Source organism: Anopheles arabiensis, chromosome 2, assembly GCF_016920715.1.
Source record: "Anopheles arabiensis isolate DONGOLA chromosome 2, AaraD3, whole genome shotgun sequence".
NCBI classification, from domain to species: domain Eukaryota; kingdom Metazoa; phylum Arthropoda; class Insecta; order Diptera; family Culicidae; genus Anopheles; species Anopheles arabiensis.
This window is the reverse complement of record NC_053517.1, coordinates 80,215,594-80,239,298: the sequence shown is the minus strand read 5'-3', so window position 1 is coordinate 80,239,298 and position 23,705 is coordinate 80,215,594. Positions and strand designations below refer to the sequence as shown.

At 47.5% G+C, this 23,705-nt stretch overlaps 2 protein-coding genes across 4 annotated transcripts in view; one reads left to right on the top strand and one right to left on the bottom strand.

Annotated features, from left to right (window-relative positions):
- The window catches only part of LOC120893232 (RING-box protein 2), a 35,012-nt gene that overhangs the window by 1,121 nt on the left and 10,186 nt on the right, over window positions 1-23,705 (top strand). The gene's annotated exons all lie outside the window — the stretch shown is intronic.
- Window positions 22-15,451, bottom strand: LOC120893226 (facilitated trehalose transporter Tret1). 3 transcript variants are annotated; one of them, XM_040294995.1, is made up of 8 exons: window positions 14,695-15,451; window positions 10,578-10,964; window positions 10,205-10,510; window positions 9,894-10,127; window positions 3,897-4,022; window positions 2,909-3,080; window positions 1,941-2,840; window positions 22-1,850 (listed from the first exon to the last, which is right to left on the bottom strand). In XM_040294995.1, exons 1-8 carry the CDS (start codon window positions 14,803-14,805, stop codon window positions 1,663-1,665), a joined length of 2,424 nt encoding a protein of 807 aa, XP_040150929.1. In that variant the 5' UTR covers window positions 14,806-15,451; the 3' UTR covers window positions 22-1,662. The 3 variants fall into 3 exon arrangements, with proteins under 3 accessions (XP_040150929.1, XP_040150931.1, XP_040150930.1); XM_040294997.1 differs by lacking the exons at window positions 9,894-10,127; window positions 10,205-10,510; window positions 10,578-10,964; window positions 14,695-15,451 and adding exons at window positions 4,253-4,508; window positions 7,538-7,698; XM_040294996.1 differs by lacking the exons at window positions 9,894-10,127; window positions 10,205-10,510; window positions 10,578-10,964; window positions 14,695-15,451 and adding exons at window positions 4,253-4,468; window positions 7,538-7,698.

The window sequence follows — 23,705 nt, the reverse complement described above, 5'->3', positions numbered from 1 at the left end:
ATCAGCTCGGTTACAAAAATATAGCGTGTATTGATTTTATTATACATATTTTAGCATAATTAAAAAAAGAAGATGCTACAAAACAATATTTCTACAGAAGGGATTAATAATCCTGTCTCTAAAGGCCTGTATGTCATTAATGGCGACATTCCAAACGATCCTTAAAGATAGTCTTGATTGATCGGGCATCGGGCGCTATTCTTTTCTGCCCCTGTTTGGGCCTTAATCTCGGCTAATCTCATAGAAACAAACTAAACAAAACCATGCTCATGGGCTGCCGGCTTCGTGTGGACGTTGTGACTGTATAAATATCATTAAACCGGTACAGACCACAATGCAACTCTTCCACGGATGAGATTCCACGGATGTTTTGCATCGCCGTTATCGCTACTGATCCAATTGTCATGCTGTCATGCTGTATAATTATGTATCCTGTTGCCGCCGCACTTACTGCTACTGGTGCTGCTGCTGCAATGTTTCGAAGAGGGGAGACCGTGGTGTGGGTTTATAATTTCATTTAATTAATCAATAATTGTTGCCTCGTATATATTATATACACATTCGCGTCGGTGAAAGGTCCAGTACGGTTCCGATTGCCGAGATATGAAGCACTCTCCTCTTTGCTAACATTTATAAGACAATAGATGTTTGTGTGCGTTGGCTGATTCTTCTTTGTTACTGCCGAACACAGAAGTAAAAGAAATATTGTTCGTACTAAACCGAAACTGGCTCACCGCCTCACGGCTACATAAACAACAATAACGACGAAAAAATAACCCTGCCTTTCGTTACACTGTGTGTTCACTGTGTTCGCAGTGAAAGGTTTAGCATTCCTTTTTTTTTTAAACAATCACAGCTCTCCCTCTACTCTCTCTCTCTCTCTCTCTCTCTGTGTAGACTAATATGTTGCCATTTGTTTGCTGCTTTTCACGCGTGAAGCCCTCGTTCACTAATCTTATCGATCGATACTATAAAATAACCTTGAGACATGCATTACATGAGGTACTGCTACAACTATACCTACTGCTTCCGCCACTACATCCTGGTCGGTTTGGCCGAGTCAACGCGTTCGTTTCCGACGACCACGCGACCCCCAACCCTACTAAACTACGGAAGGTTCGCGCATCCCCATCCATCTGTTGCGCCCTGTGGGACAATGCCATCACACGGTTTTAGCAGGTGCGGGTTGTGTCTAGCTCTACTACACGCACTCCTAGCATCTATAAGCTTATCCAATTTCATTGGAATAGATCAATAATGCGCTACGTTGCCTGATCGAGTTTGCCTACATCGCCTTTTTGGTTTTGGTTAATTTTGAAACCTCACAGTGTACACCGTGAGGCAAAAAGAGAGAAAGAGAGATACCAAATCCAATAGACATTGTCCAGCAGATGCGGATGCGGATGTGGATGCGGATGTGGATGCTTCCTAAAAACCTACGCAAACAAAATCGAGTAAATCCTCTGAGCCACTGACGGCGAAAACAGAATCTATTGGATCATATCACATTCTAGTACTTATATGCTTTGCCTCATTCCCCTCCGCCATATGTGTGTGGGCCTGTGTGGACTTTTGTGTGAGTTAGCACCATCCGCAATGTGTGGCGCGCGACGCTCGAGAGCGCGTCTCTGTCAAATTAGTGCCTAAGCGCTTCGAACGCTTTTACATGTTGAACGACAGCGGCTTGATGTTGGCCACCGAGCTCATGCGCCGCACGCGACCCATCATCTTGCGCTCAATGTCCTCGAGCGATTTGCCCTGCGTCTCCGGCACGTACACGATCACAAACAGCAGACCGACGATACAGATCGAGCCGAACATCCAGAACGCACCGTGATTACCAATGGAAGCTGTTAGGGGGGTTAAAAAAACATCACATTAATAATCTGATTATTTTCTTCGGGTGGGACAAAAAAGACCAAAACAGTCCTCCCACTTACCGGTAATGTCAGCGAACGTCTTCGTCACCACGAACGTGCAGCTCCAGTTGAATGCCGTCGCAACGGACGCGGCCGAACCGCGAATCTTGCCCGGCAGAATCTCACCCATCATCAGCCACGGAATGGGGCCGAACCCGAGCGAGAAGCCTACGACGAACACAACGAACGCGGCCAGCGGCAACCAACCGATCTCGGACACATCGTCACCGTTGTTCTTCATGTAGAAGAACGTGCCGAGCGTCATGAGCGTAATGATCATGGCCACGTCCGAGATGTACAGCAGTATCTTGCGGCCGAGCCGATCGATCAGCACGGTCGCGATGAAGGTGGCGATAAAGTTCACCACACCGACGATGATCGTGCACAGCTTCTCGTCGATCGTCGAGCCGGCGCTCTGGAAGATCTGCACCGTGTAGAAGATGACCGCATTGATACCGGACAGCTGCTGGAAGAACATCAGCCCGAGCGAAATGAGCAGCGGCTTCAGGTTGGCCTTGTTGAGCAGATCCAGCATGGCGCTGCTGGACGCGTGCCGTTCCGCGTCCTGGTGCGATTTCGAGATGCCCTTCAGCTCCGGCTCCACATCCGCCTTGCGCCCGCGCAGCCACTGGAGCGCTTTGCGTGCACGGTCCTCCCGGTTGCGCGACACGTACCAGCGGGGCGTCTCGGGAATGAGGAACATCAGCAACAGGAACGGTATCGGGAGCGCTGCACCGAGGAATGCCAGCCCCGACCAGTCCAGATATTTGCCCGCAACGAAGCACAGCAGGATGCCGATGTTACCGAAGGCGGTCGGAAGCAGGCCGAGCGTACCGCGCACCTCCGGCTGTACCGTTTCGCCGAGATAGACCGGAAGCGAGAGGGAAGCGATACCGACACACAAACCGGACAGTGCACGACCTGCGCAAAAGCGAAAAAGGGAATTTAGTGAAAACAAACTTTAAGAAATGGCAAATCGTTCTACTTACCAACCAGAACCATTGCGACATGCGTGGCGCAACCGATCAGCAGCCAGGAAATGATGAACGGTGTTGCCGTCGCCAGGATGGTGTTCTTGCGCCCGAGATACTCAATCATTGGCCCGCCGAGAATGCCACCGGCCAAACCGGCGAGCGGCATAATACCACCGACCCACGAGCCCTGTGTGGAAAGAGGGGAAAAAGAAACGAAAGGCGGAATTAGTTAGCGCATGCCGGAAGGAAACCGCTAACCTTGAACTGACAGCAGATGACGTGAATGCATTATGGTGGCAAATTTCAGCCCCATCCCGAACACGCTGCCCGAAAATGTCTTCCTATTTTGCTCTGGACCGGTTCGATATCGTTTGTTATCGTCCGTGTACGAGGATAGCAAAGGAAAATGCGTGGAGTGACTGTGGAAGCAGCAAGGAAACCGCACCGATGTACAAAAATATCCCACCTCCCACTTGTTTTGGTTCGCTTGGCGTCTGCTTCCACTCTTCCTTGAAGTGGTTGTTATTTTTTTTTTTTGCTTTACCATTCCTTCGCTTACAAAACGGGCGCGCGTGTCCCTCGATAACTTTCCGCTAACTTTAAACAAACGGCTTTAAGTTGCTTGCACGCGTTTGCAATAATAATTGCCGGCTCGGTGTCGCGGCCGGCACCAAGTCAAGGCATAATAATCAACAGATTATTTGCTGATTGTTTGCCTTTTCCGCCACCGAGGCTGGCTCGAGCTAATGAGCGCACCATAGCGCCACCTTACGCGTGCAGGACACTTTTCACCACCCCGTTGTTGACCATTTTTTTGCTTCTATCTCACTATCTGGTATACAAAGGCTAGCCTCGAGCACATTATCGCACAACCATTACACCACGCGGCAAACTGATGTCGGAACAGAGATTAGAGCGGAGTTTGGAATTTGATCAACATCTACACCCCGTCGTGTACTTGGCAAAGGACACCCAGTAAAGCCCACGAGGCCCTCACACTTACCGATTGGTCCGTCACCTCGAACGATGTAATGTTGCGATCCTTCATCGATACCAGGGCGGGTGAGGTGTAGGCGGACGAAAATCCCACGACCATGGAGCCGAGCGACACCGACAGGGCGGCCAGCACCTTTAAAAATGGAACAAAAGCGCACGTTAACATTGCAGCAAACACACCGTGGAGCGTGATAGACGATGAGCCTGGAAAAATGATCAATTTGAACGATCTGCTGGTTGGCATGGCGACTATGTTTAAGCTACTTTCTTAAGTTTTCCCTAGATGATAAACGATCAATTGCGTGTAAGTGATGGTGATGCGTTGTTTAGTAAGAAGTGTAATAAGTAGATTGGTTTTGAAACCTGTGAGAAGGTGCACTTTGCGACCGGCTCCTCGATGGGCACCGAGAACGACACATGGGTGTCGGCGCGCATCAAAATCTTCACCATTTTGCTGCCGTTCGAAACGCGTCACCACCGCGTGTACTACGCAAACACCAACTACTACTGCGTGGTCCTTCTCGCGGGGGTATTTTTCGTCCACAACGGGCAGGACACTTTTCGGTGGACACCCTATTACTGGACGACGGTTGGAAGAATAACGGATAAAGGAGAAAAACTAAACAATAAAGAAAAAACAGAAAACACGACACAACGTTGGTGGGACCAAACACTGGGAAGCTGAGCTGCTGCTGCTGCTGCTCGCTGACGTCCGTGTGCGCGCGCGGAACAGCTCTGGCACGGCACTGGCCAGTCCGTTCCATGTGGCTGCGGAGCATGATTCCGCGGCTGCATGTATGTGTGCATGTGTTTTTGAACGATAAGTACAAGCAATCTTTTGCAATCGCGAACATCCTGCTACAAAACTGTTGCTACATGGTACACTGTTTGTGTGTGAAAGAGTGTTGGTGTGCTGTATGGTCGCGTAACGGCCACTTCCTCACTCCCTTTCTCGATTTGGGGAGTTCAAGCTCTCTCGTTGATAGTGCGCGCTGGACTCACACTCCTCTCTCTTTCTCTCTTGGCGCTCCAGACTCCAGACAGGGAAGCCGTCCAGTCCAAAACTCCCCCTTCCCCCGCCTGACCAGATGCTTTTCCCAATTGATGGAGGGATGTTGCTGGTTAAATCCACCCACCCATTCCGGGGTTGGACTTATCCGGCAGCCCACAAACACACGCACACAGAAGTAGGCAAATCAATGGTCCTCCACGTTATCAACGTCATTGCCCCTTCCCATGTGTTCGAGGGCGAAAGTGCCGTTGTTGTGCTGGCCGCGGAGCGCGACTCCATTCGTTTTGGCCCCGATTCGAGCCGAGTCGGTGCCGCTTCTAGCTGGTTTCTTCTTGCACGCTCGATCTGTGGAACTGTGCGATGTCTCCATCTTGTTTTTTTCCTACGAGCAGGCTCATGCCTTGGGGAACAATATGCGGAAAATTAGCCCAACTGATTGTGTGCGCATATTGAGAGGAAATTGAACTGAATGGTCACTCTTTATCTAATTTCAATTTAAGTGTGTACTAAATGTCCTTTTTGGCTCATTATTCCTTGTAAAGTCCCTAGCAAAAAAGACGATAAACTCCTTCCGAATAAAAAGGATTTGTAAATGCAGCAAGCAAAACCAACCGGTAGACCAACACACACCATTCCAACCGTTGCCATCGGCAGCCTGTCGTCTCCCGGTGCTGAGACGAGCGCTGCCGCCACTGCCGTCGTCCGGTCGGACACTGTCGGAATTTTCCTGTCGATTGTAGCCAAATTTTCCATCACCAGCTTGCCACACAGTACTTGCGTTTCCAACATTGGAAAAGACACGGACACACGCACACACTCGCGCACACGATATACAACACACTAGCGGGTGGGGTGGACGCACATATGCAACACCGGAAGAGCAAGGATATTCCGGATTAAAAACCAATCCGATCCGCTTGATAAGCTACACCGCGAGAGAACTGGTTCAGGTTGCTTTATGCTGCTCGATAAGCATTCTTCTATCCGAATATCGGCCTCCCCTCTCAAGACACAAGCCTAAAGGTTCCGTCTGTCACACAATCCACAATCTCCTCACAGCTGTAACGAACGGGCGAGACTGAGACTGTTCGGTCTCTCGACCAAACCCCGGATACAGGACATGAGCAACACACAAGGATCATCATCGCACGAACACTGCTACAAAGACTGGACGCATTGGACGGCAACTCGCGACGTGCCAACCCTCTAACCCAATTGTTTCCCCCTCCCTCGGCCCCATAGTACGATATCATCGTTATCGTAATCCATCCATGCTGCTCAAGTCACCACCACGACAGCGCGCAAGTGGAAGTTTGCTGACCGTGTGCGTCCATCTGGCGCTTGCTCTAATTCCCGTGCTCGGCGAAAGGATAGGACGAGGAAGGCTTTCCACGCCGTTTGACGATTTCAAAAATCACAAATATGTATGGCTGTCATTGACATTGAAACCGGGGGACCACCAGAGAGCACAGCTGACGAGAACCGTGATTGGGACCGGCGGAAGCGGATGTGATGTGGCTTCTCCGAATGCCCCGGCACTCGGGGATGAATAGCTCTCCCGGTTTTTTTTTTTTTTTTTTTTTTGGGTAACATGAATGAAGAGTGCGTTTTTTTCCTTGTTAATTGTGCACACTCCGGAAATATATTTCGAAACATGGTGACATAGCCAGTGCCTTCATACGCATTCAAGAAACACAGACAGAAAGAGAGAGTAAAGTGCCATCAAAACAGGGACAGTTTCAAGTGCATGTTGTTTAAATCGGGCTTCAAGTTCACGCTTGTTTGACTATTTCCGGTCAGTAACGCAGTTATTAATAGAGAGATAGAAGAAAAAACCGCCCGATGATGGTTCAGACAAATGTCCGAAACTCCATATTTGGGCCAGCGTCTAATCAAAAGCGGGCGCGCAACGCACATTATCAATGAACAAGAGGTCAATCTTGACACCGTTTCTCATGTGTGTGACCCAAATCACTGTAAAACAGAGGCCTCCGGTGTTAGCGTAATTACTTGACACGGGTGTCTCTGACAGTTCTGGATTTGCGTCACCGAACGGAGCTGTTCGCATGTAAAGCCTCTCAACAACTCTGTTAAAGTTGAGGGAATCATTTCAGTATTCTTTTGTTGTAATACTAAATAAAAACATTCTTGTTGGCCGGTGGCACGTGAAAACTATTTAACATTTCTCGCCGTCTTCCGTCCATAACGGCACTATCAGCAGCAGCAGCGGTCTATGAAAACAACTCACAATCAAAACAAACGATTTGCGAAAGGTTGGCTGCGTTGCCTGCTAAACCGTTCGGTAAACATTGGCTCTTAGCCGGCACTGACTGATCGCTTTGCGAGCGATCGATTGATAAAGGGCAAAACGTGATCGTGGGGTAATGCGATTTGATTACGCTTAGTTCCGTCACCGGCCGCTCGAGGGCGCACTGGGTTTGGTTTTTATTTAAAACCGGTAATATCATCGTTTCGTCCCAAAGCCCGTGCACTTTTTACGCTGTTTATTGATCAAAGTTAAGTCTACAGTGCCAATAATCCTTGCAAAACATACACACACAAATACAGATACACACACACACACGGGCGTCAGATGTACAGCTTCCAACACAGAGGAAAAGGATCTTATCTCTCACCAGAAAACGATCACCTTGACCAGCTCGTTCAGTTCACTAGCAAGTAGTCCTGTCCTCCGCGCACACACCCGCACAAGCAGAGCTTGGTGGCACGGGGAAGTAAAACGACGGATTTTCTACGCTATCGGGCGCTTCACCATCGACTAAACCATGGCCCCGATCGGTAGCAGCTTTTTATACGAGCGCTTCGATTCCAGCCGATGATTGTAGGAGCAACAGCAGCAGCAGCAGTTCGTCTCCGAACGACTGGGAGGTTTTCCAGGAAAGGGGGAAACTCTCCAGAAATGTGGCCAGAGCTTCTATGTATGTGTAACCGCTGCATGCACCGGCCCTTTGCTGCGTAGATCCGCACCATTTCGCAAAACCCATAACAATAAATAAAGACTACTGCAAACCCCAAACACTCCCGCGTCTACGATCAGCTCGTCGCAGGTGCCGGTACACTCTCATCAGTCTCTGCACAATTGCTGCAAGTGAACAATCGTGGCACACGTGGGCGACGCTCCCAACTGTTATCTGCGTGCGGTGGAAAGATAGAGCGTGTCGAGGAAAATGTACGTTGCACCTTCAAACCACGCTGTTCAAGGATACAGGGAAAGGTGTTCCTTTTGTTTTAGACGTGCGCTCCAGTTACTTTGAACTGGTAGAAACTGACCAACTGTGTGTGTATGAGTGCGTTTGTTCCAAAGACAGAGATAGGGAGAGCGAGAGATTCGAGCGATGAGCCGATTTAAAATGGGAATCGATCGATCGAAATGGCATTCGCGCGGCTGCAGTCGTCACGTGTCTGCCGTTAGGCATGTGAGTTAGCATCCTCATCCATCGCTGCAATGCGTTATCGATAAGTCATTAGAATTGAAACAAAACTAATAATACTAAACCATTACCATCGAGGAGATTGCTATAGCCGGCGAAAGGAATGAGGGCGGGGGGGGGGCTATCCAATGCGCAATGCACCTGCGATGATGCACACCTTTCGGTGTTGCTCCAGTGTGTGGCCGGCTATGAATAGTTTTGATTAATTAGCTGTCCGAAGCTGCTCGATGGGAAAATGGGTATGACTTCTTATGGGTATGGAACTGCACACCGTATTGCTCTAGGTGATAATGAATATTGAGCACATGTGTACATCGTTTCTCCATGTACGCTTCAATGAAATACGATGCCGATGGCCTTGAACTGTGTTTTAGCGGGGCCAAAAATAGTTCGGTAGGAATGGCTTTCAAAAGCTAAATCATTCAAAATTCTTCTTGAAATGCATTACTTTGGAATGAAATGGAATTGGCACAACTGACACCATTCATCGGACCCAGGACCAGCGTCAGAAACCCCCGCCAAGCAATACGGCCAGATGACGAGGGCATACCGATAGTAGAAACCGCAATTATCCCGATCGCGCTACGCGTACGTTAGCAAAAGGCACGGACAATAACAACAAGCGCGATGGGCTTCCATACTCCATGATGCTTCTTCTCCGCACGACACGAATGCTCCTGCGAGAAAAAAAAAACTCCTCACCAGCTGATGATAAGATCACGTAGGCAACAGCTGCTTCAGCTCCAGCTAGTCTTGCAATGTGCCGGCCATCAAACAACTGACCGATCGGGATTTGCTGGACCGATCTTTGGCTGGTGGAGCATCTTTCTTTCATTACTAGACCGTCGTTTAAGGTCGCTGCTCGCGGCGCAAGAGCCGAGCCGAGGGTTGGCGGCCTGAACGCGAAGAAGTGTCAATCTATCTACCCTCGTCATTATCAGTGACGCAAATATTTCTGGGGTAGTATGCTAGCGAACGTACGTGAAACTTCTCAAGGCACGTTGGCAAACGCGCCGGGAGCTACCCGACCTGTACATTGAACTGCCCCGTGGTCTCGCGCGGCAAGGTAAAAGGTTAAACCGTTTGGCGATGCACATTGATTTATTGGATGGAGTCTTTGGATCGTCCTTCTGTATTTATATGTATGCTTTTCCTTACATTTGCAGTCCTTTTGAAGTATAAAATAACCTCCAATTGTGTGTCAGACATCTACCCATAATAATTCCAATTGGCTAGTACTAGCAAACATTGCTGGTTCATCATCGTCACTACTGATCGCTGCACCCTTATCGGTATAAACAAACAATTCAGCTGGAAAGCACAATTAGCATTCCGGCTAGGTTTAGTTTGGTGGCGCATCGCCTACGTGAAGTGTGTCTCAGTGTACACGCGCGCTTACACTGATACGATTATGACGTTTTCAACCAATGATACGCATCTTGAATGATTAATGATGAAAATGATGTTTACCGATTCCCAGTCGCCATGCCCCAGAGTGCATCCGAGATGACATATCACAGCAGCGGGGGAAACCACCTACCTGTGTCCAGATGTAGATCGGATTTGTCGTTGGCCGGTACACCTCCAGCTTCGGTTTGCCCTCCTCGGTGATCTGTCGCACGAACGGGACGGCGGTGCGCATATTCTCCTCCTTCGTGCCCATTTCCATTTCCAGAAAGCGAATGCTTTTCCGCGAGTCGGTACTCATCGACTTGGACTGCTGGAAATGTTTGCGTGAGCTGATGTAGTCCTCCTCGTCGCTCGAATCTAGATCCTAAGGACCGAATCGTAAAACGCATATTACATTATCCGTACGCTCATTGCCAGTGTGCCTGTCTCTCTGTGCCGTACCTTCAGGTCAATGATGACCGGCTTGGTAATGTCCGCATCGATCCTTAGCAGGCTGGTGGAGGGTTCAAAATCTTCGTCGCTGCTCGACGGCGACGGTTCCTTGTCGAACTTGAACGAAATGTGTCGCGCATCGAGGCTCTTGTGTTTGCGCTCCTGGAACTCCTTCCGCTGGCCCTCGAAATCGTCCGACGATGAGGACGCCTTCAGCAGCTGCTCGAGCACCTTCGCGCTCTTCACGTCGAGCGATACATGCTTCTTGCCCTGGAACTGCCGTCTGTTGTCGGTCGCTAGCAGGTGCCGTAATTCCTGAGAGACATGAAACCCAATGTTAAATATAGCGATTTCCGTTGTTCTTGTTACTGCTACTACTTACCTTGATTAGCTGTGACTTGTGCTCGGATGTGCTGTGGCTTTTGTGCTTCTGGAAGTGTTCCCGCTGCTTGCGGAAGCTGTTCTCGTCCTCATCGAACCGGTCGTCCTCCTGGTCGAACGATACGCGCGAGCTCTTGAGCGAGGACTTAGATTTGGCTTTCTCGACCGGCTCCAGGAACGGGTTCGTATCGTCCGTCTCGAGTATCGGGCTGAAGGTGCGCTGCGGCTGATGATGCTGGAGGGTGCGTGGTGGCACGCTCGCCAAATCCTCCGCGTTCGTGTCGAGCACGATCGTGTCCAGGCTGGTTGCGGTCGTCGAGGTGGAAAGCGATCCTTCAGCCGTGTTAACGCGCTGATAACCGTACTGCAGTGGATCACGAATTTCATCCTGCGTGATAGAGATGCATATTGTTACAATTTTGATCACTCAACAGTAAAACTAATCGCAAGGAACTATTAGAATGCAATTTTCTTTACCACCGTTCATCGAATAATCTGAAACGAAACTGAGAGCCTAGCGTTCGGTTTTGTGTGAACTGAATTTTGTTGAATCATCCACCGAAATCATCAAACAAGAGATCTGAGCTTGTTTGCCCACCTGATACACAATTTGTTGACACTGATAGTGTAGCTCTATTGTGTTTCCAATGAACAGTCATTTCGTTCCGTTTGATTTGAACTCGATTTCATCCCCAACCGGTGCTTGAAACATTTCAGTGGAAACGTTTCAATTTCAATCGTAGTATTTCAACCAATCGCTAGAGGGCGCTAGCTTTCTTATGTACATCTGTGATGAACATCTCGGCGCGCAAAATGAACACGCAAACACGCGGTAAAGCACGATACAATTATTTTCAACTAGAGTCAATTCAGCATGAAAAATCTTAACTAGACAAAACTGGTTCTGCCACGACATTGTGTCTATTGCAATTAAATTTGTGTATATCATTTTGTACATAGGCTCGCATTCGCGCGACACTCGTCTACGACGACAGTCGCGCACAACCGGCGCACGTTGCGCCGGTAAGCTAATGCAAATAACCGGCAATTGTTGCACATTTGCAGTTTCAGTGCAACTCAGCAAGCGAGAAAGAGATGCTTAACCACAACTCTTTCCCGCAAGTGCATGTTAGCCGGACGTTGGTTTTGTTCTTGTTTTGAAATTGTATCCCTCAGGGCGATGAGAGTTTTTATTGCCCTAGGATAAATTTACAACATTTCTCCTTTCATCTTTCTCTCTCGGCATCCCTCTCTCTATATTTCATCTTTTCTTCGCGGTGCTATTTTTATATGCTCTCGGGCTCTCTTAGCCCTTCTCTTGCACTTCGGCACTTCGGTAAATCGATGGAACAATCCAGATCCTTTTAACTTTCAGCTCCGAGTACCTACGCGCAGGGCGCACAAAACCCGCGAGAACCGGCGGGAATATTCCAGAACCGGGCCAACCTTCCGGTTCATGGTGCCACCAGAGCTATAACCAGTGTGCAACGATTTATTTACATTTTTCATTTCTTTTTTTATAGATAAGAAAACGTTCGGGCTACCTTTTTGTCCCGTGCTGAGCTAGGGCAAAATTGTATTGACATGCAAAAACAGAAAAGAAATGGCATTGGCTCCGGACACACCGACCACAGCACACGTTAATCTACGTCATTTTGCCAGTATTTCAGTCAGTATTTGTGCCCGTGCCGTGACGCAGGCACTATATGTCGCGGTAACGTGTACAGTTACACTCTATGAAGGTAGTGTTGGTGCTGCATGGGAAGCACTTCCCTGTATCAAGGTGTAGTGCTGGTAAATCCGTAAAAAACGAACTGATTTTGTTGAGAAGATATATTCGGCCAAATATAAATAGCTCCATGTGCGCGCCGCCGGCGGGCAAACAAACCCGATGGACAAATATAAGAGCTGCGAAAAGAGGTTAGCAAAAGAGAGGATTATATCGTTACGATCACATCTGATCACGCGAGCCATCCCCAATGTGCTGCGGTGCTGTGCTTTATGAGGCTGTTTAAGATTTTTGATTTGTAAAAAAAATATCTGAAAGCAGATCTCTCGCTGTTTCTCGCCTTGATAGCAGTAAGATTGCGCACAAAAAGTGTTCCTTGCTTTTTCGTTTTTAGATCTTTGTGTCTGTCGTACGATTGCTGTTTATTTACAATCAACAAAATTCAACACAAGTTGTCCGTCCTCTCCTCTCCGCAAGCTCCTCCTGTCCCCTTTAATTGCGCAAGCGCAGGCTGTGCTCGCGAAGCAAAGGTGCGCAGGTTGTGTGTACTAATTTGCGTCAGCAATTAGCATCCTCGAAAGACACGAGACACGATCGTCGCTGATAGGCAAATCGTGCGTTGTGCGATATATTCGCTTACACAGAGCCCGTTTTTTAACGTCGCACTATAAATTGGTTGAGTGGTTTGGTTTGATAAAGGCTGTTGAAAAACAAACAAAAGATCCACATTCACAACAATATAATTGAATGGCAGAAACCAAAGATCAGCTGGTCTTAACCCGGCAACCACTTGGAAGGAAAATGGCGCACCGAAGCGTTGATTCTCTACAAACTGTATCAAATGTAACGAATGCTGCTGCACTTGTTATGCATTTTATCAGATAATTGCAACGGCAAACACAATAGGAAATAGTGGGGAAAAACAGCCACATGATCGGTGTCATTCCTCAAGCCCGTGTGGTTGTAGTCAATTAACATCGATGCACCTGGTCAGCAAAACACACATATTAAACACACGAGTGCACCCCGAGACACTTAGAAGCACGCAGCGCGTGACACAAAGGTGGTCCAGATGGTTTGGAAAACAATTTGAAAAATGGTACACACTTTAAATGCGACCACCCAATCGCACGTATGTGTGTGTGGCAAGGTAAAACATAAAAAGGGCAACCGGTGGGGATACTTCCGTGAGCTGCTATAGCGAGGGTACAAGTAACGCGTGCAATGTCGGCCGGTGTTCAACACGAATGTTCCGGTGTTGAAGCTAATGTAACGTATCACTTACTGGCCAGCGGAATAACGAGCTGCATTGTTAGAGAAGAACCCCCCTGCGGTCCTCATTTTGATTGATCTTAGAAGTAAAGGAATCTAAAGCAGGAAATCGATAATCGCTGCCAGTCTCTTTGTGTGCAAAAATGACACACTTAAATAGCTGTTTCCCCCTGCCCAACGCAACTAATCCGCCAATTAGTGTGCCGTTGCAAAGTAGTAGTCAAAATGTTGTCTACTCCATCTTGTAATTCGCATTCGTCATTTCGCTCAAAACACGCCCTCCCCAGTATCGCCATAGTGAAATGATCCTCTCCGCCCATCCATACGGTCGCACCCTTTCAGGGTGGGAGGAGGGGCAGATATGACCTTTGGCTTGACATTGACCACCACTACCACCGCCACTCCCACAGCGTATCTGTCGCCCGGTCTAAATTCGTGCAATACTCGCTCGCTATCTTCTTCCGCAAAATCAGAAGCAAAAAGGGTAGGGGTGGGCGAAGAAAAAAACACGCCTGCTCCTCTCCACCGCCGCCAACCAGACAAATGTCAGGTTGACAAAAAATGTCAAATTTTGCGAACACACACACAGAAACGCCCCGAGGTTTGTTTTTCCTCGTTCCTAACGCCCACGATCGATCGGTGTTTTGGCTGTTACATTTCGCCTGTGACATAAACACTTTCGCGCAAACACCCGCGCACACACACACATACACACATGGGACACTCATGCAATGATCATCTAAGCACGGGATCTTTGCACCGATCACCCGAAAATGATCTTCGCATGTGGAGGGAAAATGGTGTTGGAATTCGCGCCAACAAGGAAATGGGGCGCTCGGCGACAATGGTCGAAACTAGCGCGCATTTGGGCAGCGTCCGACACGCCGTTGACCTGTGTACGCCGGTCCCATCCCCATCCCCGTGCCCGCTCGTAAAGGACCTTGGAAGGATCCACTGAACCGGTACTGAGGCAGACGTTTGACGGCTCTGTTGGCTCGCTGCCCGACCGATCGTCGATGAACCGGGGCTTTGTTGCTCTAGTTTGTTTCGATTGGTTTCGCGAAAATTGTGGCAAAAATTCGATCACCCCGCCAGCAACCACCACTGCACCACTTACTCCTCCTTCGCTGGTCATCGTGCGCTTGATTTTGTCGACGATGCGCCCCATCGGGCCAGATCCGCTGCCTCCGCCGCCACCGCCTCCGCTACCACCGCCGCCGGTACTCATTTTCGGATTGATGTATAGTCAGCTGCGCTGCGTTATTCACGACGTTCAACTGCACAACACTGCACCTGTGCACACACAGACACACACACGCGCGAGCTTTACAAATCCTCCGGCAACAACAAACTATGTTGTGAACACTTTCACTCGTGCGATCACTTTGCAAAAATGCACGATGGCTTGAAGTGTTGGCCACACCAACTCTGTTGCCGCTTGCCACTGCTTGTTTGCTAATTCAAAATTCCACCTCGGAACCCACTGCTGGGGAGGGAGGCAAGATATGAACACTGGATACACCGTCAACACCTTCTTTTCGTTCCCTTTGGCGGTTTTTGCCGTATGTCAAGGTTCACACAGGATGCACACTGAACTCGGTGAACTCGAGAGGGGATTTTTTGTTTGAAGAAACACTTTAAAAAAACCTCGCACACACACAAAAACTGTTCTGTGCTGTTTCGGTTCGCTTCACGATTACACAGTCTGTGGACAGCTGATGCGATACACGTTTTGGTGAACGAAAAAAAAACTCCGCCAACAAAAAAAATATTTAAAAGAAAAACGACTGCGTTCACCTTTTCGCGGTGGCTGCCGCACTTTACATTGGAAACACAAAACCCGCGAGTTTCGCGCACGATCTGTAGACGATAAGGTTTGAAAAGCTGCGCAATGCTTCGACGAGCTTATATATCATTTTCTGTCTCAATTGAGTTCGCTAGCTAGCACTCACACACATGCGCTCGTCAAGTCGCGGGGGATCCGAGTTCAACACATTGAAAATAAAACTTGCCAAGTCGCCGTACTGATCCGATGGGTTTCCGTGCGCTGCTGAGAGCTCGTGAATTGGCGCTATCCGTGAGCGGCGAGAAGTTGTCGTCCACTTGCTGTTGATGCAGAGGTGTTCGCGTACACGCTTTGTGATGGTCTCAAAACGATCTTCATCTTCATAAATTGTGAAGATAGCATAATGTTGAAAGATCTCTTGATAGCTTTATCTCATCAGAAATATTGTTGGTAAGAAAAAGATTATTAGATCGTTCAGATCTTTGTGATCGATCGAGTGCTTTGCATGCTCTTCAGACACGCGCCTAAAAGAAATATTGTTTTGTCGTCATCCTCACATCGTCTTCTTTCGGTTCTGCCAGATTCGGAAAGTGCTAAAAGTTAAAAGTGTTTCGCGAAATTTGCAAACACAAGTACAAGTTTTGTTGGGGAACTCTCCAACTCACGCACACAACCTCATACGGGGGCTTGGTAAAATTGCAGAAAAGCAGAAGAGCGCATGAACCTTGCAACCTACAAACGCGGCATTTGTTCGCGCAGACATTCGCTTGGGGACACAAGCATGGTGCGTGGCGCAGTCCTCCCCACCACCATCCTACTGATGTTAAACATGATCGAAACATGGCAAGCATTTTCCCCCCTTGATCGTGATATGTATCTATGTGTGTGTGTGTGTGTGTGTTGGTATGCATGCCGGTTTGTTTGTAGTGAGTGGAAATTTCCTATGCTCTCAATATGTTTTTAGTGCTATGCTCTGTTCTTCTGTTTCTGCTTTTTTATACTTTCGCGCCTGTCCCTTTAGTGGTGACACTGCGGGGGATTGGTGGCATAGGGAAGGAGCATCCCGCGTCCCGACTGCCAGGTTTCTTTAAAGCATGTTCCAGAAGAAGGGGGCAAAGTCGAGAACAAGATATCCTCACAAGAAACGTGAAGTGCAGCACGTGCAATCTTTACAGAGACATTCTTTCTCCATCTCTCTCTCTCTCTCTCTCTCTCTCTCTCTATCTTTTTCTCTCCGTGGTTAGTGATCTTGAGTAAGATTTGTACTGTGGAGATGGGGTTTCTTCACTTCACTTTCGGTATCTAGACGATCGGCTGTGCCCTGTCGATCACTGCTTCTATTTTCGGCCCTTGGGACGTTAGTCAAAAAGTAAGCGAAGATCGCTGACATATTTAACCGTGTGTGAGTGTGGAGACATGACAAAACGAAAAACATCTCTCACGTGTGAACGCTGCACATTTGGACAGCGGTATATTTCGCTGCTCAGTGTAGTTATTATGTTTGTCAAAGGGTTACCGACCGACTTCTTCCGATTTCTTCGTTGCGATAACGATGTCATTCCAACCATTCGAATGCCGCGTGCTTGTATTATTCATCAAACCACCAGCAAACGAACTCTCACACGCGCTCGATGAATGAAGAGCATCAGGCTAAGGTTCCTCGTTTCAGGTTTATGGACCCCGCTCGTTCAGGTGATGCGGAAAATGTATCAATCCCAAAAAATAAGCCGCAATGACGATTCAAACGAACTACAACGGAGCAACCTTCGCCAACATATTCGCTTCCTCGCTAAGACGACCTATCTTGGATCGCGCGGACCTGATACGATTCCCCAAAGCCAACGGGTATAGGGCGACCGTGAGCGGGCGTACGCCATACGGCTACAGATAGCGATTATTGGCAATAAATCGACCACCGCCTGCCGTGTCAATACCGATTCGTGCACGCGGGATACAGCTCATTCCCGTTTCGTCTCCAAATGCCCTGTTATCTGTGATCTAGTGCTTTTCAACAGGCGTGTAAATAGGTTGTAACGATAATTGGTCCTCTGTCCTGCGCCCGGATAAGTGCGTCCATTCCGGGTTTATTCTAGATACCGAGACCGAGATAAGTCACCCAACTCTACGTTCACGTGTCAATTGAATCGAGGGCTCTACAGTGTCCTCCAGCCGAACTTGAACCCACCGAGGAGGGTGGCGTGAAGATTAAGCGCTGCTCTTTCTCTGGAGTACACACAGCCACCAAAGACTTTGCTAGAAGCGGTCCTCGCTCTCTATCATTAAGACAACAAACGTGAAACAAAGGGTACTACACAGGTGACGGCGGTGGCTGTTAATCCTTACTATTACAGATGATATGTGTGCAAAAGAAACGGAACAGGAAGTGAGTGTGAACGTGCACGAATCGTTAGTGCACGCGCCTCGTGCTCACACGCTCCAAGCGGAAGAGATCATGACAAGGTTGATCGTGAATCACAGGTTCTAGAAGCTACAATTTAGATTATTATTTATGTATTTCACTTGACTTGACATCTCAGGAATGGGGTTGGGCTTGGGTCATTGTGTGTTAAGTTGCGCCCCGTAACATCATACAGCATAAGTAATGTTAAGTTACAACTCAAACGCTGTGTCAAATACGATCCAGTGGCACCTCTCATATGGAAGATCCATAGCAGACTGAGACACACGGCGTAACGTGTGCACTGTTCGCCGCTTTTCTACGCTACACAGCAACCAACAACTTCCACATGGACACTTGGTATTGGTTCAGCAGCTTTGGGGCACCAGCGACGTTGGGGACGCCACGAGCGTTTGCGCACAATCAAGAGAACTCGATCGAGGGCGCTTGTTTGTTTGTGTGTGTGTATATATCTATATAGAGGGAACTCACCTATTGCAAACACCTTTCCCCCCTTCCAACAGGTGTGTTGGAGCTTACCGATACGGTGGGCAGACACACACACTCATAGACACCTCAGGTCGGACGTGAAGCATTCTGCGTAGCGAAACATGATTTCCGTGCGTGTGTGTGTACTTCAAGGGTATCCAGAGACGAGCCCCCATAGTGGACGAGCCCTCGCGCACGGTTCGTCGAATGAACGGCTTTTTTACTCCCCAACCCCCTCCACTGCAGCACCGTTGCTGTAACCGTCTACCTCGAGTTCCAGCCAGTCTCAGACCCCCCTCTAGTCCGCTGTCTGTCGGAGATATCCCACGTTGCAAATGTTGCTGAGCACGTCGGTGGACGACTTTGACCCGCACGCACTCATCACCACCCCCTCGTCATCAGTTCAATGTTGGAATGCATGCTTCGCACGAGTCCACAGTAAAAACAAAACAGATCAACTTGCACTATTAGGTTATGCAGTTTGGCTCTCACGATCGGGCGTGATGTAACACGTGTCGGAAGAATTTGTACATCTTACCTCAGAAGTGTCAAATTGGAGCTAACTTTCGGGGAGTTTTAGTAACGTAACTCCACAAAAAAAAACCAGACAGGTTCCAAAGTCCCTACCGACAAATGGGCACGACCTGATAACAAACGCCGGCAGCAGTATCGATTGCGAAATGTTGTTGACTTAACATTGGAGCTAGTCACACGATAACTGGCATGTCGATATTTTCTTGCCCTTGCGTGTTTCGTTTCCTTCCGTTCGGGTGGGGGCAGGATGGATATCGAAGCATGATACCAAAGTCCTGCAGTGACGGTGGGGGTTTGTTTGTCCACTTGACGAATCATTGCTGACGACAGTTGATGACGGTATTACGATATTGGGAGGTAGCAAAAAAAATCATCCCTAAAGCGCATTCTTTACCTATATCGTTTCTCCCAGCGTATCTCACTTCAGCAACATGACCGTGGGTATATGAAGAAAGGTGTGTGACACACATCCGACTGGTGTTTGTGTTTCCCCAGCTGTTGACGTCGGAAGGCGACGTAATATTCGCGCCGTATGTCATCATTCCAAGTCCATATTCAAAACTCATATCTAACTTCACTCCATACGATATCGTTCGCGATCGCTGCTGGGGGTGGTTGTAGTGGTAGCAGATGTTGTTTTTTTAGATAAAGCCACCTGTGAGCGGTGTCGTTTTTTTCGGGTACTTGTAAACGTGACGAGGAAAAGAGGAAGAAACCCTCGAACAAACAGGATATGGAGGTAAAGTGAGTGTCTAACAGTCACGAGTGAAAAGAGCACCCAAGATAAAGTGTAGACGCGCGCGCAAACAAACTAAAAAAAACCGGTTACTTTGGGACACACTTGATTGGGAACTTGATTTCATGTTCCGGGTGTAGAAGGTGGAAGTGATCTGCGGGAGCTCACTTTAGAGAAGTGACGTCAAGGTTAAACCAAAGCGAAGTGAATGAGGTGTACGAGAAGACGAGGTAGGTTCGTCGCTTAGGTCATGGTACTGCAGATTTCCCACTCCCTTCCAGGCACAGTTCGGTGTCAAGGTTATGCAAGGTGTTTTGATGAATGTTTTTTCGAACGAAATCGTGCGCGGTTTCGATGCCGGATTAACGACTAATTAAATAGTAGAACAGTCCAAATTATACTTTAACGTTTTGTTATGTTTTGTTGTGCTAAACAACAAACAGCAGCACCTGTTTCGCAGTGAATTGCTAGAAAACATGCTAATAGATGCATGGGAATAACAACAAAAAATGGGGAAGTGCCAAAACACAAATTACCAAAGTTTGTACAGCCACCCCAATACCGTCAATCATCATCAGCGATGGAGGGCGGGAGGGTAAGAGCAAATAAGGCGAATCATCTTGTTGGTAAATAAAACACTTAACCTTCGCAGATCGTTGATTGGCGAATTTGCGCCGCTGTGTTTGGTGTGTTGTTGGACGCTCATTTTCACAGCCCTTTCGCTGTCATTTTTTGCAAACTAAGGTAGCGATGTTTTTATGCGATCGATTTCATTGACACCATGCTTGTCGGGTACACGTAGGTTGACCACAAACGTGACAAAAAAAACTACGCAATAGAAATACAGTTCTGTGATGAACCCGAGGCGTAAGATGCAATCTTAGTTAGAGCTAATTAATGACACATTTTAGCACAAAGAAAGTAGTGCAATCTAGGCGATTGATTGACCTTCTCGTGTTCAGCAGATCATCTCTGGATGTTTTGAACTTAAAAACAAAATAGTTAAAAATATGCGCATTTAATAATAAATCAGCTTTTTTATTGCATTTTTCTGAAATCTTGTAAAACTCTTGTAATCTGTTGTCTGATTCTCCATAATCAATTTAATGTTCTAGTAATAAATTCGTTCCTCTCAATCTATCGTCGGGGTAAGAGGCAGGACTCATCATCATCATGATTAATCCTCAGTAGTTCCTTTATTTTCTTTACATCCTTTACAGGTTTCGTTGAACTCCTGAATGTCTTATTGTTTCAATGAAGACACCTTCGTTGTATCACCTATATGTTCTTTTCATGTAGTTGTATCGCAAACCCTTGTTGCTTTGGTGCGTGTTTTACTTTCTAAATTCAAGGTCGCGTGACAAACCCCACCGCGCCCCAGTTTTTTTTTGTTTTACATAGGGTAGTGGTTCTCTTCCACTCCGTTTACCGGTTTTCGGATAGGTGAAGCGCACAAGTGTAAAGCGTTCCGATTTATATACACTTGCCCGCCAAAGCCCCGGCGTATCGTCAACAACAAAACGTACATTGAGTGCACCGAGCTTGGAAGTGCGGAAAAAGTTAATTTGGAAGGGTTTTAGAGTCGCTCTTCGACCTTCACGCGCAGCCGAGCGAAACGATCACACGATCACTTCCGAGCGGGAACGACCGGTCCGCGCACCGTTCTAGCCAAAGCCCACGATGTCAGCACGAGACTGCGAGTGGCGCACAAAAGCTGCACATGCATCGAACGCGATCACTATCGCTAGCACGTCTCACAATGCACGCCATTGTACACGAAGCGCTGATCGCGGTCTAGACAGAAATCTGCCTGATTTACATTACCAGCATCAACGGTGGGACGCGGAGAGGCTCGAGCTGCCACCCCAAACGCCCCTGTCCCTGTCCCAGGGGCTGGAATTTCACTTCTGAACCTGATAGACGCACAATAAAATATGCAATTTGAGCGCAGTGCCTATTTATAGTGCGCTTTTAGCTTGCGTCCGCATCCTGTCCTAGAGTCGCCCTTCGATCCACTGATTATCATTAGGCTAGATTATATACTTCGGCGCACTTTTGACGTAATATCTGTCCCGTCCCACTTTGTCGCACTACGGCGCAACATCGCCGCAGGATCTTTCGGTCGGTCGGTGGCGTCCAGTTCCCTTCGGTGCGCTGTGCACGTGCTTATTTTCAGTTGTCATTCCCTACGATGGAAGGTAGCGGAAGGTAGAGGTGATTGGATTGGATGCCGTTTCCGAAGAACAGGTTAATCATCCGATTCGATAGAGATTGACAGTAGTGGAAAATTTTTGTAACCAGTTGTCATCCTTGTGCGGGGAACAAGTAGTCCAATGAGCATTGGAAGAAAAGGTAGAAACGACAATTCAGGTTTCTCCTAGACAAATCAACATCCTAAGCTGTATTTCCAATGCGTAAAATCTCATTTTAACGTTGTTAATTAAATGTCGAATATAGATTCCTCATTGATACTGGTGAAACGTATTGTATAAGGTTAAATTATTGCCTTATGAGATAAGTTTCAAATCCCAGAGAAGTCTAGTCAGTTATTATTGATTGATTGATTTATTTATTTATTTATTTATTTATTTCTTTTATTTCAAATTTATTTACTATATACATGTGTCCAGTAAATTAACTTTAATCCCTTTATGCGCATGATTTTTTTCTCTCATGATTTTTTTCCTTAGGATATCTCTCATGCTCATCTCATTACCCGTTACAACCGTTACGTTATAGCGTTACACTATAGCGTTACACTATCATCCTTGCCAAAGTCCCCGCACAAGGAAGCGGCGTCCTCTTACGCTTCCTAAATGTGCTGCTGAACTTTGCCTTTCTCTGTGTCCCTCCCAGGCCAATGCTTGTCTTACCCGAAGCTCAAAGTACGCGTCGGCGGGGTGATGTAATTAATTAAACTGACTTTGCGCAATGTCAAATTTGCTGCAGTCGGCCGAACAGCAACGGCAAAAGGGTGATTGTATCTTGGCTGCTTGAACGCTTGCACGTACCCCCAACTCGTGTGGTGTGTGTGTGTTTTTTGGGGGGTGTGTCTCTGGCCGATGACACTAACATACAGCGGTAGTGCTGCATTCGTGGCTTTCCCGTGCCATTTTCTGGCAGCCTGCATCTGACTGTATTTCTAGATTAAAATTGAAATATTACTTTAAATTGTAGCCATTAAACTACTTCCAACCTGTAAAATTGCTTTATTGCATGTCGTCGCCCAGTGGCAGTAGCAGACGGCGCTTGACGTGTGGCACGTGCGCAGTGTCTAGCGTTGAGCGAGTGGGTTTGAATTATTCCTATCGCCACAATTTGTTTCGGAACTTGCCGTCTGGCGGAACGTCAACTGGTCGGCTATCAAGAGTACATTATTCATAAAACACCGGGCGCCTAGCTTGATGATTTAAATTGCATTAATGTAGATTATTCAATCGATTAAGCTTTCTCCCATCCAGACGAGATAAAGCATGGAATGTGGTAGTGTTACGTATGTATATTAAAATCATTTAATTGAGATGATGTAAAATAGATTACAGACGAATAAAATGTCAGTTTTGTACCAATTCTGTACAACCATCATATTGTGATAAAAGCGAGTGACTTATCCAAACATACTGTGTCATTTATCTGATCCAATGTTGGACCTTAACCGATATGACCCTGGTTAATCGGCGGCGGCATTACCGCTCTGTTATTACATAGATTAAAATCTTATCCATCAAAGCCAGGCCTCCCGTTAACTGGCCGTCGTGACTGTGCCTGCTCAGTTGCTTGGTTACTTGACGCGCAAGAATTAAATGTTTGGAATGTCACGGTATAAGCCCGAAAAAAAATCAAAAGTCATTCTTCGGAGTGTGTGTCAGCAGAAAAAATTGTTTACGATAAGAATCGACGACCCACTGGGGGAAGGAATACAAGTGTTGTGTTGTTTAACGCGTCGGGAATAATTCAAAAAAGGGACACGAATGACGATTTTTTTGTTTAGTGGCGTTTAATGCTCATCTCATTTGCATTCAACACTCTCCGCTTCTCGGAAATCTGTACGTCACTGTTCATCTCACATGATCATTTCAGCTCTCCCTGACGTCTTACGTGCAGAGGGGCGCGCGTGTAAGGAAAGGAGGGTGAATGTATTTTGGTCCACAGTCGCCTGCTTCCCAACAAAAAAGTAAAATCTTT